The following is an 18,986-nucleotide window of genomic DNA, read 5'->3' as shown; positions in this document are numbered from 1 at the left end:
ACCATGGGTTTCCTACAAACTACTATATTCTCCTAAATAATCCCCACACACCAATGAAATACACTGCTCCATAGACTCCTGAGGAATATTTCAAATTGTCAAAAATAAACCATAAAATATTTCTCATAACAAAATAGTCCCTAGTAGAAACACATTCTCTGTGGACAAATTTGTGCTACCTGGTCTTACCTGGGACACCTGGGGACACTGAGCTGGTGTTCAGTTACTGACATGAGCCAGCCCTGCAGCTGTGCCCAGACTGCCCCATCCCTGCTCATTTGCATGTTCCCAGTGCACATCCTCCTGCCCTGAAGACTTCTTAATAGGCTGGTCACACTTTGTGCAGGAGTCAGTCCCAGTCAGGACACAGCATGGACATGAGGGTCCCCGCTCAGCTCCTGGGGCTCCTGCTGCTCTGGCTCCCAGGTAAGGAAGGAGACACTAGCAGTTGACTTAGCTCAGTGTGCTCACTACTGCTTTGCTATTCAGGGAAATTCTGTGACAACATGAATAATTGTGTGGACATTTGTTTTTATGTTTCCAATCTCAGGTGCCAGATGTGACATCCAGATGTCTCAGTCTCCATCCTCTCTGTCTGCATCTGTAGGAGACAGAGTCACCATCACTTGCCAGGCAAGTCAGAACATTTATAGTAATTTAGCCTGGTATCAGCAGAAACCAGGGAAAGCCCCTAAGCTCCTGATCTATGCTGCATCCACTTTGGAAAGTGGGGTCCCATCAAGGTTCAGTGGCAGTGGATCTGGCACAGAATTCACTCTCACCATCAGCAGCCTGCAGCCTGAAGATTTTGCAACTTATTACTGTCAACAGTATAGCAGTTACCCTCCCACAGTGTTACACAGCCGAACATAAACCCCAGGGAAGCAGATGTGTGAGGCTGGGCTGCCCCAGCTGCTCCTCCTGATGCCTCCTTGGGCTGAGACTGTTCCTCAGATGCAGCCACACTCTGATGGTGTTGGTAGAGGAGGATATGAAGTCACCTCTGCACCTGAATTCTTTTCTCTTTCTCAGCCCCAACTACACAGACATAGCAAGGCCTCTGCTGATTTAATAAAGACAGAGATCATGACACCTGAAGAGTCTAGTTTATGGCTTCAGTTGGAATTCATATAACACAGAAGAAGCCACTATAGATATTCTAACCTGAAATTGAAATTGTCTTAATAAAGAGAATTAAACTACTAAAGTCTAAATAAAATGTACAGATAAATCTCTAAATTTAATGTTTTATTTGCAAAGAAATATTTGCCAAGTGGGGCATACAGGAAAACTCAGTGGTCTTTAATGTATTGGAAGAATGAAGAGAAAGTTACCTTTTTATGAAAAAGGGAAAATATTACCTATGGCTCTTGGGGAAAGTTCATTGGCACTAGTAAGGCTTGGGAGCTGGCAAGCTCAGGCTGGTAAGCAGTGGTGGACAAATTGAAACCTAGAATAATAACAAGCTATCTCAGATGTTATGGATCAATTTGATTTCAGGTTACAAGAAGCCAAAGCAGTGAAGCTTGCAGAGAATTTTGTTTCTGAAATACCAGGGATTCGGTATAGATCCTGCTGCTCACCACACAGAAAGTCAATCACTAAGACAACAAGTACCGCCAATGAACAGGCTTTAATCAGGTGCCGCACTCAAGGAGATGGGGCACCATTCGCAAATGTATCTCCCTGACCAACTAAAATTAGGGTTTATATAGCAGGGAAGAAACGTGGGAAAACAGGAATTGGCGAGGGGTAAGGACGATAATTTGGTCAATAGGAAGCAGGAGGTCAGTTAGGTAATCATAATGGGCAAGGGGTCTGATGTCTCACTGTCCCAATTCAGTGATATGTAAGTTTCAGCTCTTTGATAGTATCTGGGAGGCCTGTTCATTGGTTTACTGGCAGAAGAAAAAAAAAAAAAAACCCTCAGGTAAGACAGATGTAATTATCCTGAGTTTTAAGACTGGGGGTGTCAATTTCTATGTTTATTCAAAAAAACATAAACATTAGTTCCATGGGATAAGGGGGCCTATTTTAATTGCATTCTAGAAACAATATTTTGTACCCTGAGTTCCTTTCCCCTCTGGTTTCTTGGCTCTGTTGGGTATGACAAGAATGACCCAATTCCTAAGATTCATTTTCACACTACAACTTTTCAAAGCCAAGGATACAGTAGTCATGAAAGCTGATATTAGAAGCAGGATTCTCTGTTGCTCCCTCAGAAAACAGAATGCATGTGCCCCTGAAGTATGGGCTGTTTAACCATGTGGTCCTCAGTCCTGTCTGAAGCTTAGGGGTGGGGTATTGATGCTCTCAGCTTCCTACAGCATCGTTCCAGGTGTTTCTCCAGTCCTCATCTCTGTCCCTGTGTCTGTCTTAGGTACCAATGGAGAATATTGAGTCATCCTTTTCTGACTTCCAAATCTTATGGGAAGACTTCTTATTGGGCAACTCTATAAGAAACAAGAGAGGCAAAAAGGGATATTTATGTAAGTTAAAATGAGGCCCCTGTGAGGCCTCGTGAGACCAAGGGTTCTTGGTCTCACACTGCTTTAGATAAAACGCCATGGAAATACGTGGAGTGGTTTTAAGGAGAGAAAAGTTTAATACACAAGAAGGAAGGAAGAAGAAAACAGCTAAATAGCTCCCCCATACAGAGACAGAGGGATGGGGATGGAGAAAACTCCATGAGCAGTGGAAAAGTGGCTGCTTATAGGAGGAGGCTGAAGGAGGTGGTGTCTGATTTGCATAGGGCTCAGGGGATTGGTTTAACCAGGCATGTCATTCACGTAACCTGAGAAAAAACTAGCCCTCCCATCCTAGCCATTTAATATGCAAATGTAGGGCACCATAATGTTCTACGCACATGGGGATATGTAGGGGCAGCCATGTTGCCAATCACATGTGGGGGCAAGGAAGAAGAAGGTGGGAATTGCCATGTTTGGGTGAACCTAGTTTCTCATGGCCTTTTTGCACATCAAAGCTTGCCAGCCTGACTCTAAGAGTCAGGACTTTCCTACTAGAAAAGAAATATTTTTGGAGTTGCTTTAAAAGAAACAAAACCTTCCCAAGGACCCCTTTTCCTCTCCATCTGCCTAAGATAATTTCTTTATAACTCTATAGAACTTGGGTTCCAGAGACGAGGACATGGACATCTTTTGGGATGGGGACAGTATTCATTCCACCAAATTATATATATTTTTCAGACCTCTGAATCCAAACTAATCCATCATATCCCCTGTGACCTGCATGTGTACATCCAGATGGCCTGAAGCAACTGAATCACCACAAAAGAAGTGAAAATAGCCTTAACTGATGACATTCCACCACTGTGATTGTTCCTTCCCACCCTAACTGATAGGATATAGTCTCCCCTGCCCTTAAGAAGGTACTTTATAATATTCTCCCCCACCCTTAAGAATGTACTTTATATGGCTATCCCAAACCTGTAAGAACTAATGATAATCCCACCACCCCTTGCTGACTCCTTTTTCAGACTCAGCCCACCTGCACCCAGGTGAAATAAACAGCCTTGTTACTCACACAAAGCCTGTTTGGTGGACTCTCTTCACACAGACACATGTGACAATATTCCCCAAAATCGTCCTTATCTGAAGTAAAATTTAAAAAATAACAAAGTATTTTTATGAAACAAGAGAGCCGGACAAAATCTAAGACTTAGTCAACTTGTGAGTCCTCTAACTTGTGAGTTTTAGCTGTTAAGGTGTGCTCACTGCACTGTCTCTACTGTAGACTTTTGGATATGTATATAGTTCAGAGGATTTTTAATTTGATGACCCAGGGTAAACAAAACAGTATCTGAGACAGGTCTCAATTTATAGGTCTATTTGCCAAAGATAAGGCTTATGGCCTGTGACACAACCTTAGGAGGTCCTGCAAACATGTGCCCAAGGTGGTTGAATTAACATTAGTTTTACACATTTTAGGAGATGCAGAAATTACACAAATGCAAAGACACAAATCAATATACATAAGATATACATCAGTTTGTCCTGGAAAGGTGGGATATCTTGAAGCAGGGGCTTCCTGGTCACAGGTGGATTCAAAGTTTCTGATTGGCAACTGACTGAAAGAGTAAGCTCTGCCTAAGAATTGAATTTATCATAAAGAAGTGCTTGAGTTTAGATAAGGGGCGTGGAAGCCAAAGTTCTTGTCATGTAGATGAATCCTATGGGTAGCAGACAAGTAGGAGGAGGGGCTTATCAGACCTTAGAAAAAAAATGTCAGATGCTTTGGGAAACACTTAGTAAGGGGAGGAGATTCTCTGCAGAATGCAAATTTTCCCGACAACAGGCAGCTTTGCAGGGCCACTTCAGACTAGGTCAAAGAAATATTTTTAGGGTAAAATATTTTGATTTTTTTCAGGGCCTATTATCTGTCATGTTGGAGTAAGGTATCTTATTGCTACGAAGAGTCTGTTTTGTCAGTCCAAAGATCTCTGTTGTGATGATAATGCTGGTCAGTTGTGTCTGAACTCCAAAGGGAGGAGAACATAATGAGGCACATCTAAATCTACCTGCCAGTCATGGCATAACCTAGTTTTTCAGATTTCTCTGAAGTTCTCTCTGCCAAAAAAGAAGTCCATTCACCTGGTTTGTGGCTTACAACTTAATTTTTGGTTTCAACACACAGAAAAACAAAATCACTTCACAAATTCAATGAAAAATAGATTGGTAAAAACAAAACAAAACAAACAAGAAATTTAAGCGCTTCCTGAATATTCCTACATGTCAAAAAAAATAAATTATTAGAATTCAGATGAGAAATATCACTCATACAAAAGATTATTATTATTATTATTTTTAGTACTTAGTTTGGCTCCACCAGCAATGAGGATTCCTGTTTAGGCAGCAAATTTACACTGGGAGGAAAGGAGGAAAGTGAGGAAGGGAACAGAAGATGAATGCTAAAAGACACATCAACAACCCACCTGACTCAGGAGAACTGAAGATCAACCACATGTGGAAACATGGACTAAATTCCTCTGGGCTGTTCCACCTGAGAGATGAGGAAGCTGGAGTATGTATACACTTTTCACTCACGTCCATGTGAAGAGACCACCAAACAGGCTTTGTGTAAGCAATAAACCTTTTAATCACCTGGGTGCAGGCTGGCTGAGTCCAAAAAGAGAGCCAGCAAAGAGTGGTGGATTATCATTAGTCTTACAGGTTTTGAGATAGGTGGTCAAATTAGGAACAATGTTTTGTGGGCAAGGGTGGATCTCACAAAGTATACTCTCAAGGGTGGGGAGAATTACAAATAATTTTCTTAGGGTGGAGAGATTACAAAGTACATTGATCAGTTAGGGTGGGGTAGAAACAAATTACAATGGTGGAATGTCATCAGTTAAGGCTATTTTCACTTCTTTTGTGGATCTTCAGTTGCTTCAGGTGATCTCGATATATATGTGCAGGTCACAGGGGATATGATGGCTTAGTTTGGTCAGAGGCCTGACATTCCTGTCTTCTTATATTAATAAGAAAAATAAAACAAAATAGTGGTGAAGTGTTGGGGTGGTGAAAAATTTTGGGGGTGGTATGGAGAGATAATGGGTGATGTTTCTCAGGCTGCTTTGAGCAGGATTAAGGGCAGCGTGGAAACCTAAAATGGAAGAGATTAAGCTGAAGGAAGATTTTGTGGTAAGGGGTGATATTGTGGGATTGTTAGAAGAAACTTTTATCCTACAGAATGGTTGATGATGGGCCGGGCGCGGTGGCTCAAGCCTGTAATCCCAGCACTTTGGGAGGCCGAGGCGGGCGGATCACAAGTTCAGGAGATCGAGACCATCCTGGCTAACATGGTGAAACCCCGTCTCTACTAAAAAGTACAAAAACTAGCCGGGCGAGGTGGCGGGCGCCTGTAGTCCCAGCTACTCGGAGGCTGAGGCAGGAGAATGGCGTAAACCGGGAGGCGGAGATTGCAGTGAGCTGAGATCCGGCCACTGCACTCCAGCTTGGGCGACGCAGCGAGACTCCGTCTCAAAAAAAAAATGGCCTGGATACAGTTTTGGATGAACTGAGAAACTAAACAGAAGATACAAGATCCAAATAAGAGAAGGAGAAAAATAGATATTAAAGGACTAAGAATTGGGAGGACCCAGGACATTCAATTAGAGAGTGCCCAAGGGGTTCAGCATAATTACTGGCTTGGTAGCAAGTTTTGGGGCTCTATCCTTGAGTTTTTTTATTTTGTCATACACCAGACCAGATTGGTTTAGGTAACAACAACACTTCATTTAAGAATATACACAGTCCTCCTTTTTCAGCAGTGAGTAAGTCAAGGCCTCGGCGGTTTTGGAGGACAGCTGCGGTTAAAGAATCAACTTGGGCCTGGAGAACTGATAGAGTTTGTAATATGTCTGTGATGCTAGCAGAGAAGTCATTAGAGAGGCTACAGAAGGTTGTGACAGAGGTTGAAATGCCTGCTATTCCAGTAAGAGCAACAGTGGAGGTAGAAAGTCCTAACCGACAAGCAAAGTAATTTGTGGAATAACCCTTTTTTGTCATGTCAGTCATGAGGGGAACTGGGAGCTCTTTGGTACCATTTGCAAATTGAATTTGGCAGTAAGGAAAACTAATGTGCACGTGCCAGTCCAATTAGCAGGTAGGCACATGTAGGTAGAGGATCCACAGAGGAAGAAGAGACCTTATGTGAGGCAAAACTGGAGATGCAAAGTAAAAAGATGAGAAGGAGTGCTGAAAGGGGTATCTTGTACCCAGACCCCTGGGAATCCAGCTAGCGTGGTAGCCATCAGAGGTTGTAATGGGGACTGATGAGGTAACTGCATAGAGGGGGAGGTTCAATTTTCATGGTGTATGAGAAAACGTTGAGTATCTGCTAGCAAACTTTCACTGTTATTTTCAGGGCTGGGTATAAGTAAACAAGAAGAGGGCCTGGGAGGAGAGTCTGACAAGCAAGGGGATGGTAGCCAAGGATGGAGTGAAATACAGTGAAATACAGGGTAAGTGTCTTCCTAAGCAATAATTACTGCTAATGTTTTAAGTTTGCCTGTATTGATAGAGGGCTTATCTGTAATATGGAGCTGGAAGGCTCCATTGTTTCAGTGATATGTGTAGATGGGCTTTGGAGAGGAAGAGTAAAGGAACATTGAGAAGGTGAAAGGTAACCCAGGGGAATTCCAGTGGGTCTTTGCCGAGAGATACATAAAGGAGCGCCCACAGGAATAGTAGTTTGTGTTGTGAGAGGTCCAAATATGTGGGGAGTAGAGTTGATATAAGGAGAAAGGTTTTTTAAGTAAGTGTGGAGGAGGGTGGCAGCTTGCTGATGTGAAATGTCTGGGGAGGTCTTCCTGGACCTATCTAGAAAGTAAATGAGTTCTTCAGGAGGGTAAAGGTGAGGGCTATTAAAGGAAGTTCGGAGGTGTAAGGAAACAGCAGATGTTGTCCAGTCTGCATGTAAGGCAGGGACAGCTGTGTAGGCACTGGAAGAAAGGGAAATGCAAAGCCAGACTCTGTTTGCTAAGGAGGGATTAGAAACGGCTAGGAGAGAATGGGTAAGGTTGATGGTGTGGTGGAGATAGCTGGGGAGATGTAGAGGGTGGCAAGAGAATGGGAATGAGATTAAGAGTGAATATAAAAGCAAAGAATAGAACTTCATCAGGGTGAAAGTATTGGAGGATCCCCTGCCAGCAAAGATCATCTATCCACTCTAAAAGGGAGTTAAGGGTGGCACTTTGGGGATAGCACCAAGAGATATCAGCTGTGATGGCTTGAAGGAACACTGTAAACGGCAGTGTAAACAAGAGTAGGGCATTTGTAGGTAGTTGAGAATGGAGAATAGGAGTATGACTAGACAGAAGATAGTAGGGATGACTAGTTTTTGTGGCTCAGTCCAAGTAGTGTGGATGACTTCGTAAAACTTGTTGCAAAAACTAGGGTAAGGACAAACAGACCTAACAGAATGAAGGGAGGTATTAGGCTCATAAGGGTTATTACTGTTCTTCAGAAATATGAGTGAGTTTGAGGGAAGTAGCGGACACTACTTGAGACTTCCAGGAGGAAGAGGAGGGATTAGGCTGGCTGTCCAATGGACACAGCTTTGTTCTGGAACTTAGGAACTACGCATCAATATTTATACTGACCCCATATCCTGGACCAGCATGCTGTTTTATGGGCTGAAAGGTTCCTCCCTATGCAAAGGTCCTCCATCATTAATGCCTCTTTAATAAAAAACCCTTCTCAAGGCTGCTTTACTTCCAAAGGAAGCTGGAGTCATCACTGCAAGGTCCATAAAAAAGCATCAGATCCCATCGCTCAGAGCAGCGCTTGTACTGGTAAGGTAGCTAAAGAAGCAGCTAGCATTCCAACTTCTGTCCCTCACGGCCAGTTTTTCTCCTTCTCGTCGGTCACTCCCACCTACTCTCCCACTGAAACTTCCACCTATCAATCTCTTCCCACACAAGGCAAGTGGTTCCTGGACCAAGGAAAATATCTCCTTCCACTCTCACAGGCCCATTCTAGTCTATCGCCATTTCATAGCCTCTTCCATATAGGTTACAAGCCACTAGCCCGCCTCTTAAAACCTCTCATCTCCTTTCCATCGTGGAAATCTATCCTTAAGGAAATCACTTCTCAGTGTGCCATCTGTTATTCTACTACTTCTCAGGGATTGTTCAGGCCCCCTCCCTTCCCTACACATCAAGCTTGAGATTTGCCCCCGCCAGGACTGGCAAATTGAGTTTATTCCCAGGACTGGCAATTGAGTTTACTCACATGCCTCGAGTCAGGAAACTAAAATACCTCTTGGTCGAGGTAGACTTTCACTGGATGGGTAGAGGCCTTTCCCACAGGGTCTGAGAAGGTCACCGTGGTCATTTCTTCCCTTTTGTCAGACATACTTCCTCAGTTTGGCCTTATCACCTCTATACAGTTCGATAACAGACCAGCCTTTACTAGTCAAATCACCCAAGCAGTTTTTCAGGCTCTTAGTATTCAGTGGAAGCTTCATATCCCTTACCATCCTCATTCTTCAGGAAAGGTGGAACGGACTAATGGTCTTTTAAGACACACCTCACCAAGCTCAGCGTCCAACTTGAAAAGGATTGGACTTTTACCTCTTGCAATCACCTGGGCACAGGCGGGCTGAGTCCGAAAAGAGAGTCAGCAAGGGTGGTGGATTATCATTAGTTCTTATAGGTTTTGGGATAGGTGGTCGAGTGAAGAGCAATGTTTTGGGGGCAGCGAGTGGATCTCACAAAGTACATTCTCAAGGGTGGGGAGAATTATAAAGAACCTTCTTAAGGGTGGAGAGATTACAAAGTACATTGATCTGTTAGGGTGGGGCAGAAACAAATTACAATAGTGGAATGTCATCAGTTAAGGCTATTTTCACTTCTTTTGTGGATCTTCAGTTGCTTCAGGTGATCTGGATGTATACGTGCAGGTCACAGGGTATATGATGGCTTAGCTTGGGCTGAGAGGCCTGACATACACTGATCCTGTCCTCACTGATTATGAGCTCTCTCTCTTGTTCTTTTTCAAGCTGCTCTAACAGATTCTTTGTCACTGTGTAATTCATAAAAAAACAGAAATTATTTTCTCACACTTCTAGAGAATGAGAAATGTAAGATCAAGGCATGGGCAGGTTAATGTCAGCTTTCTCTGCTTTCAAGAAGATGCCTGAATTCTTGAGTTCTTAAAAGGAGGGAAGGCCATGTCTTAACATGACAGACAAGAAGAAGAGAGAGTGAGATCCTAGACCCATAATCCCTGTTTATACTGGCATTAATGTATTCCACTAGAGGGCTCCACCCTCCTGACCTAAACACATCCCAATAGGCCCCAACAGGCAATACATTTACACTAGAATTATCTTTACCACAGATGGATTCTGGAGGACACAGTGAAACCACAGAACTTTCCTAAGAGATAAACATTCCAGGCCAGCAATGCATGCAGGCTGAGTTCTCTGCCCAAGATCATAAAGAACATAAGATATATGTGTGTGTATATATATATATATGGCCATTGGAAGTGAGCAGAGGTACAGCAAGGGCAAAGCCCTAGATTACAGAAGGGGACTGCTACATTCATGCTGGTACAGTTAACCCTTGCATAACTTCAGCTTGAAATTTGCAGATCCACTTAGATTTTCTTCTGTGTGTGTCACCTGTGAGCAAGCACTTAATAAGTAATAAATACATTTTCTATTTTTACGATCTTATTGATAACATTTTTTCTTTAGTATACTTTATTAGAAGAGTAGAGCATATAATATATCAACTATTTATTCATCACTAAGGCTTTAGTCAAAAGTAAGCTACTAATACTTAAGTTAGGGATGCAAAAGTTATACACAGGTTTTCAACTGCACCAGCCGTCAGTGCCACAACCTCCACATTGTTCAGGGGTCAACTACTCTATCAGTCTGTACCTGCATCTCTTGGGAACAGGATTCTGGCAGGTGGATTGCAAGTAAAGGAATCCAGAAAATTACATCTCAAACTGTGCTGCGTTGGTATTATGATTATGTGAAAACAAAGGCATTTAGAAAGCAGCAAATGCACAAAAAGACTTTTCCTAAATATCCCTTATCTGCTTAAAAGCAGATTCTCCAGAAGGAAATCAATGATCAAGAAAATTCTTCCTGGGAAATTTTATATCAGGGAAGATTAACACAAAACAGGAATCAAAAATAGAAGAGTTTGGAAGTTGATGCTTTACCCAGACAGGCTATTACCTATTCTTTTGAGGATGCGCTTCCATTCTCGTCTTCTCTCCACGTTGTCTACACTTTCCAATTCCCTCTTCACTAGAGAGGAAATATGAACAACTGGATCTCATTGAGTTATCTGGGTAATCACCCTGCTATGATATCCCACTGCACTTTAAGTAAATTTTGTTTGCCTTTTCTCTTATTAATCTTTCTTTTGTCAGTTCATTTTCAGCAAACATTTAGAGGACAATTGAACTTTCTTCCTTTCTCCAGTATCAGTAAGTTCCCTTAAAATTCAGGCTGCTTACAAAGCAGCAGGAAGGTTTGTGCACAGGCTACAGCACTGTGATTTGGCTCCCCTAGTCAGGCGTCAGTAAAATTTTGTACAGCCTTAGGCTGCAGCCCACTAAAGCTGATATAGTTGTATCCACTGCACCTGCTGCTGAGCCACGCTGGGACGTTTGGGGCATATTAGAGATGTGAGATATAATGAGTGCGAATCCCTGTCCAGTTCATATGAATCCAACTGATTTCTCCATGTACATAGGCAATTGCTTGATAAGGGATTCAGGATCTCTTTTCTAAAAATGTTAACAGGGTCGCTGGCACCTGGTTCAGGATGATGTCCCCAGTCACTGATGAAATGTAAAAGAGGAACGTGTCATTGATAGTCCATGGCAGGGACATGCTCCATGCCGTGGCCACCCTCACTAAGAAAGATGAACGTTGGGAAATAATACTCAATGGCAGAAAAGAAGGTAGACTATGAAGGTGCCAAAATGAGAATAAGGTGCAGTTCATTTAGTCTCTGGGTACTATAGAGACCTGTAGGTCTTGATAATGGTGGATCTGTGAGTGCTGCGTGCATTGAGAAAACATGGATCATCTCTGTATATCTGTAGTAAATTGCTTGATCTTATAGTGGTAAGAACAATGGCATAACACCATTACCTAATACTTAGAAATACATATAGAGCATCATGTCAATAAATTTTATTTTTCATTTTTTTAGAAAAGAATAATATTAAAATCACAGAAATGTTGCAATGATAGGAAAAAGTACCTACTTCCCTAATGAGAATCATATGACAGTCTTTTGAAGACCTGAGAATCCTACCATTAACATTTTACTATGTATTTGCTACAAACAAGAATATTCTCCTAAACAATCCCCATACACCCATGAAATACATTACTACATCGATCACTGAGGAATATTTCAAATTGTCCAAAAAAAAAAAAATACCTAAAAAATGCTTCTTATAACAAACTAGTCCCAGTAGAAACGCATTTGTTACAGACAAATTTGTGCTACCCTGGTCTACCCGGGACACCAGGGACACTGAGCTGGTGCTCAGTTACTGACATGAGCCAGTTCTGCAGTTGTGCCAGCCTGTCCCGTCCCCTCCTCATTTGCATGTTCTTAGAGCACATCGTCCTGACCTGCAGACTTATTAATAGGCTGGACAGACTTCATGCAGGAGTCAGACCCAGTCAGAACACAGCATGGACATGAGGGTCCCTGCTCAGCTCCTGGGGCTCCTGCTGCTCTGGCTCCCAGGTAAGGAAGGAGACACTAGCAGTTTACTCAGCCCAGTGTGCTCACTACTGCTTTACTATTCAGGGAAATTCTCTAACAACATGATTAATTGTGTGGACATTTGTTTTATGTTTCCAATTTCAGGTGCCAGATGTGACATTCAGATGACCCAGTCTCCATCCTCCTGTCTGCTTCTGTAGGAGACAGGGTCACCATTACTTGCCGAGCCAGTCAGGGCATTAGCAATTATTAGCCTGGTATCAGCAGAAACCAGGGAAAGTCCCTAAACTCCTGATCTATGCTGCATCCACTTTGCAAAGTGGGGTCCCATCAAGGTTCAGTGGCAGCGGATCTGGGACAGAATTCATTCTCACCATCAGCAGCCTGCAGCCTGAAGATTTTGCAGCTTATTACTATCAACAGCATAATAGTCACCCTCCCACAGTGTTACACACCAGAATATAAACCCCCAGGGAAGCAGATGTGTGAGGCTGGGCTGCCCCAGTTGCTCTCCTTATGCCTCCATGGGCTGAGAATGTTCCTCAGATGCAGCCACACTCTGATGGTGTGGTAGAGGAGGATATGAAGTCACCTCTGCATCCCAATTTTTTTTTTTTTCTCAGTCCCAGCTGGACAGACATAACAATGCTGACTTTAATTAAGCAATGCCTGATTAATAAATACAAAGATCATGACACCTGAAGAGTCTAGTTTATGACTTCAGTTGGAAATCATATAGCAGAGAAGAAGGCACTATAAATCTTCTAAGCAGAAATTGTCTTAATACATAGAATTACAGTCTAAAGTACTGAAGTCTAAATAAAATGTAGAGATAAATCTCCAAAATTAATGTTTTATTTGCTAAGAAATATTTGCCAAATGGGGCATACAGGAAAACTCAATGGTCTTCAATATGTTGGAAGAACAAAGAGAAGGTAGAGATTTTCGAAAAAGGGGAAATTATTACCTATTGTTTTTTGAGAAATTTTATTGACTCCAGTAAGGGTGGGAGCTGGCAAGCTCAGACTGGCAAGCAGTGTGGACGAATTGAATCTAGAATTATATTATCTCAGAAGCTGGGGTAAATTTTGATTTCAGGTTACATAAGCCAAAGCAGTGAAGCTTGTAGAGAATTTTGTTACTGAATGCAGGGATTCAGTGAAGATCCTGCTGCTCAGCACACAGAAAGCCAATCACTAAGACAATATAGTATTGCCAAGGAACAGGCGTTAATCAGGTGCTGCAGCCAAGGAGATGGGACACCATTTGCAAATGTATCCCTGAACTACTAAAATTAGGGTTTATATAGCAGGGAAGAAATGTGGGAAAACAGGAATTAAGGGGGGGTAAGGAAATTAATTTGGTCAACAGGAAGCAGGAGGTCAGTTAGGCAATCATGATGGGTAAAGGGTCTGATGTCTCACTGTCCCAATTCAGTGATATATAACTTTCAGCTCCTTGATTGTATCTAGAGGCCTGATGGTTACTTTCCCGAAAAGGGAACTCAGATTAATAAATGTAACTATCTTGAGTTTTAAGACTGGGGGAGTCAATTTCTATGTTTATTCAAAAAATCATAAATATTAGTACCATGGGATAATACGGGCTATTTAAATTGCATTCTAGAACAGTATTTTGTACCTGAGTGCCTTTCCTCCCTGGTTTCTTGGCTCTGTTGGATATGACAAGAATGATCGAATCCTATGATTAACTTTTATGCTACAACCTTTTAAAACCAAAGACGTAGTAGTCAGGAAGGTTGTTAGTAGAAGCAGGATTCTTTGGTGCTCCCTCAGAAAATAGAATGCGTCTGCCCCTGAAGTATGGACTATTAATCACGTGGTCCTCCGTCCTGTCTGAAAGCTTAAGGATCGGGGTGCTGCTGCTCTCAGCTTCCTACAGCGCTTTCTAGGTTTTACTCCAGTCCTCACTTCTGATCTTGTGTCTGTCTTAGGTAATCAATGGAGAGTATTGAGTCTTCCTTTTTTGACTTCCAAATCTCATGGGAGGGCTTCTTATTGGACAACTCTATCGGAAACAAGAGAGGCAAAAAGGGATATTATGATAGTTAAAATGATTTTCCCCTATGAGGCCACTTAAATAAATTATATTTAAAGCACATGTTGAAAACATGTTCAGCTTTATTATTTTCTATTAATGCAAATTACATTTGCAAACATTTTCAGTATGATAAAGGTTGAAAACGTAATTATTTGTCCATGGAATCATAAAACACCTCTATAATTAAATGGGGTAAACATTTCTAAAAAATTGTACTCACTGAAATAAAGGAATATATTTAAAACATGTGAACCTATGTTAGAAATTATTGGACTTAATTCACTGTGCAGTTTGGTATGGATGTTGTTCACTCCTGTGAACTGCCACAAGAATCTTGAGTCATGTGTAGTCACTGCTGTTCAGCAGTTGTCTTCAGACAATTGATATCTGTAGGCTGAAGATGAGTTCAGTGCCGTGCAGAGAAATCACTCAGCTGAGCCCTTCCTTGATCAGCCAGATGATTGTGAACATGAGCATCCATGAACATGAAAACAAATGTTTACTGTTATCAGCCACTGAGTGTGTATTTAACCAGTTTCAATCATTAATGCATGAAAGCCTACTGATACAGTATTTACACCTCTACCTGTATATACACACACACGTATTTTTTCTTAAATTGGTGGTGTAAAGGTGAATATTTAGTAATCAATTATAAAGTTATTAAGAGAAAATTAATGACAAAATTAAAACTAGTATTCAATAAAAAGTTAAAATTTACTTCATTTGTAAAAAATGTGCATACACATAAGATACATAAAACTGAATGTATATTTATTTGATAAAATTGGCTACAAATATATACGGTATTCATATTTAAGTGCCTTTATTCTATTATATATGCAATATATGCCTGTTTATAAAATTATTATCTAAATTGAATACATTTAAATAATTTTTGTTACATTCCATAAAAATTATATTCTGGTCCACAATAGTTCATACTCTTGCTACAGAATATTTATTTGTGCCTTTATTTTTAAAACTCTACCAAATGATTGTCCTAACATAAAATATTTTTCCAACCCAGTAGAGCTGCAAGGGTATAACTAGAGCAAATTTTGAGCAATGTTGAATATTAACCATTACATCCTATGAAAGTCTTCGTTATGTTCATGCCCACAATGATGATATGCCAACTAGAGTTCTCACGTCAATGGATGCTGGATGGAGTCATATCAGTGCCATTGTCAAGGAAGTCCTGGAAATGTAAAAATCATAACAGTGGGTAATCTGCAAGGATTACATCGGATATCACATTGCAAAGAGAAGAGCATTTTACTTATGTGGCTTTTGGTTTTTGACAGACCATCAGGCCTTAAAGAATGCAACAGGATGATTGCATACAAAGCCATTCTGGAAGAGCTATGACTAGATGCTTCAAAAATGAGCCATAATAAAAGAAAATGCTTCCCAAGTGAATATTATAGAAATGCCATTAATGAGCAAGGGGATTTTAATAATGAGGACTATTCAAACATGAACTTCAGTCACCTTTCCTCACTTTCCCAGAGAGACTCATAAATCAAGTTATGGAGGTCCCTGTGGGGACTCAATAATATGATTTCAAGTAACTGAGATTTACAGGGCAACTGGTTCTTCTGAACACCTAATTTGCCAAGAAGAATGACCCCCCTAACATAGTACCACACATCAGGGCTCAGACTAACAACTGGAGTCAGGTGATTCTAGTGTCACTGGGTGCACCAGACTCAGATTTTGGACAGAAAAGTTTCCTGAAGCAGCCAACAGTTGTGCCTCTTTTTAATAGCAACTCCTTTCTTGTTGTAGGAAACTGATAGGAGCTGAGTATCTCAGAGCTAGAGCACCAGGCGTGATGCTGCTACCTTAACTACCCATTCTCACTTTGGTGCCTACAAACACAATCGATAAAACTGGACAGGCCCAACAGATCCAAATTATTAAATGGAAATGGTACAGTCAGAATCAGCCCTAACCAGGATCCCATAGGATCCATGTGCCCCATGAAGAAATGGTAAGCTTTCTAGAAGGGAACAAATGACCCACAGGGAACTATTTAGCTCTCCTTTGGCCACATAGAGTCAAAGATTCAGAGACATGCATGTAGACACTATCCAGCCAGGGGATGGGTCTTTTGACTGACACTGAACAAGGACATTCTGCCAATGGGACAAACTATATGGAATGATAGTAGCCTTATAGGCTGCCCCAACACTATATTTTGCTCCATTTCCACTAAATCATGGGCCATTGTCTACAAACCAGCCACCTGGTCAGGAAAATAGCAACTGAGTGACTAAACTATTAAAGGATCCCCTGTATAGGAAAAAGGACTACGGCAACAGTTTGCTTCCTGGACAGCTAAATATATGTCACTCAATAGATGTTGGGGCTACCATGGCCACCCTTGAGAGGACTCTATGTCATGTTTTTGGATATTCATGAGATTTCACTCTGACCAAGAAACACCCTCAGTGCTAACATGACACGGGCACACATGTCCAACATGACAATAGGCACACTCTCATGGAACACAATAGACGTTCTATGCAATTACCAACACCCTCCACTGTCTGCTGTACCAGGATAAACACCTCACGTATCTTAGAAATACAATTAGAGGTGATCATAAAGCAGGCTCACTGGTTGTAAACAACGGGGCATCTGAAAGATTCTCCTTCCACCTATTTAACATCATAGTCACTACTTTGTGGAGTCTTATCCTCCTGCCAGTGGTAGTAGCTTTCCTTGGCCAATGAACTGCACTCTTACTATGGCTTAATAACCTACACTGAGATTGGGTAAGTCAAGGTGCTTCATCAATCTGTAAAGATAAATCTCCACCTCCAGTTCAGGGAAGTTGGTGGGCATATGCAATATGCTAGCTTTGCTAAGGGGGATGTCTAGGTGGTGGGGTACCTGCAAGACAGTTCTCCAATGACCTGACTGACTTAGTTCTCTCCACTTTCTTGCTTATTTTAAGAGTTCTCAAGAATAATTGTAGAATGTGCTGGAATTGTAATATCCTGAGATAGAGAGGAACTGACTGAACAGACTACCTGTGCTCTATATCATTTTCCCATAGAATAGAATGCCCTTTAACCTGTGTGTCTTGTTAACCCAGGATATAAAACCCAGAGTGGCTGCTTTCCCAGGTTCCTGAGCTGTAGTGAAAGGGGGGGACACATAGTCGACTCCATCAGCTCCACATGGCTTTCCTGTGCCTTGGGGAACTGACCCATAGTGTTCTCTTGCTGCTTCTCTGTAAATGATAAACCCACTTCATGTAACTCGCTGTGTGGGGTGTTCTGTTCCCCAAGCTTAAGTACGTTGGTAACCAGTACACAGTGAACCTGCTTCAAAGATGTCACTGACATAGAGAGAACTGAAATGGAGGTTATTGGGGGTAGGGATAGAGGAATGGTGGGGGAGTATTGTTTAAGTGGGATAGATATCAATTTTTAGAAGATGAGTTCTGGAGTTAGTATCAGTAATAATAGCAGAACAAAATGAATATACTTAATGCCATTTCACTGCACTCTTAATAATGGCTTAGACAATTTTATGTTCTCTGTATTTACTATAGTTAAAAAATTAACATCTTGATTATATATTGTTGGCTCAGAAGACGTTGCTTTATTTTTCTAATTTCTCACCAAATGTTCATATATAATTACTTTTGATTCATTGTTCACATTTAACAAATTGTGTGTGTGTGTGTGTGTGTATTTTGTAGACATGTGGTCTCCCTCTTGCCCAGGCTGGCATCAATTCTTGGCCTTATGTGATTCTTCCTCCTCACTTCTCAAAGAGCTGAGATAACAGGTCTGAGACCGAGCACTTGGCACAAGAAACAATTTATCAGAATATTTCATAGGAGACCTCTTCAAAACGTATATTCTATTGCAGTCACCTCCAAAGCAGTCTTCTAAGCCATGTTTCTGACACAAGAGCACTTCTCCCTCTATGAGGGACATCCCCTCAGCATGAAGTCACACAGACACATAAGAGAATGAGGCAAGGAGTTAATCCATCTTTATGAGTGGAAAATCACTGCAAAGATCTGGCATTAATAGGGTTTAGGTGTTGCACCACTTCTCCACTAGTGAAAAACCCTCTGATTTCTCTTCCTGGATTGTTTTCTCCAAGGTTTTCTAATATTTAATGCTAGAGTTGACATTAGAAGCTTTTTATCCTGAGTCTAATTGAATGCTATTTCACTCAAAATGTATTGCCTTAAGAAGTATGATTAAAAATATTGAATAATGCCTGTTACTACTACCTACAGTCCCTTTAGATTTCCTGTTATCATCCTAATATCATGACTTAGGAAAAGCTTTGAAAGAGGTTTAGACAATATTGATTCTGATCTCAATACACTGATATATGTCAAGCACCCACAAAAGTCAAGAAAATTGTAAGAAAAACATGACTTAATGATCATTAGCCATTCTGGTCACTGTTGAGTGAAGATTAAGAAAAAGTCTTAAAAACAAGTAGCTGAAACATTGAGAACTCTCATGAATTCTGAGTAGAGATGTAAAATGGTACAACTACTTTGAAAAACAGTTTGGCAGAGTATTAAACACTCACTGTAAGACCCAGTAACTGCACTCTTAGGTATTTGCCCAAAAGAAGTAAAGAATATTCATGCAAAGCCTTGTATAATAATGTTCATGGTAGTTTTATCCATAATAGCCCAAAGTGG

General features: G+C 41.2%; 1 pseudogene and 1 gene segment (V, D, J or C); both read left to right on the top strand.

Moving 5' to 3' along the window:
* Positions 1-284: 284 nt before the first annotated feature.
* Positions 285-10,458, top strand: LOC117062829. The segment is given in 4 exon segments: positions 285-426; positions 551-830; positions 8,647-8,672; positions 10,388-10,458. Coding segments are annotated over 4 exon segments (432 nt in total).
* Positions 10,459-12,168: 1,710 nt separating this feature from the next.
* LOC117062897 lies at positions 12,169-12,724 on the top strand (annotated as a pseudogene). The gene is made up of 2 exons (XR_004428613.1): positions 12,169-12,256; positions 12,380-12,724. The product of XR_004428613.1 is annotated as an immunoglobulin kappa variable 1-9-like (transcript).
* Positions 12,725-18,986: the final 6,262 nt, after the last annotated feature.

The sequence above is a fragment of the Trachypithecus francoisi genome, unplaced genomic scaffold, assembly GCF_009764315.1.
Source record: "Trachypithecus francoisi isolate TF-2019V2 unplaced genomic scaffold, Tfra_2.0 Lachesis_group17, whole genome shotgun sequence".
NCBI classification, from domain to species: domain Eukaryota; kingdom Metazoa; phylum Chordata; class Mammalia; order Primates; family Cercopithecidae; genus Trachypithecus; species Trachypithecus francoisi.
Note: the sequence above shows the minus strand (reverse complement) of the source record. Positions and strands in the feature narration are given on the sequence as shown.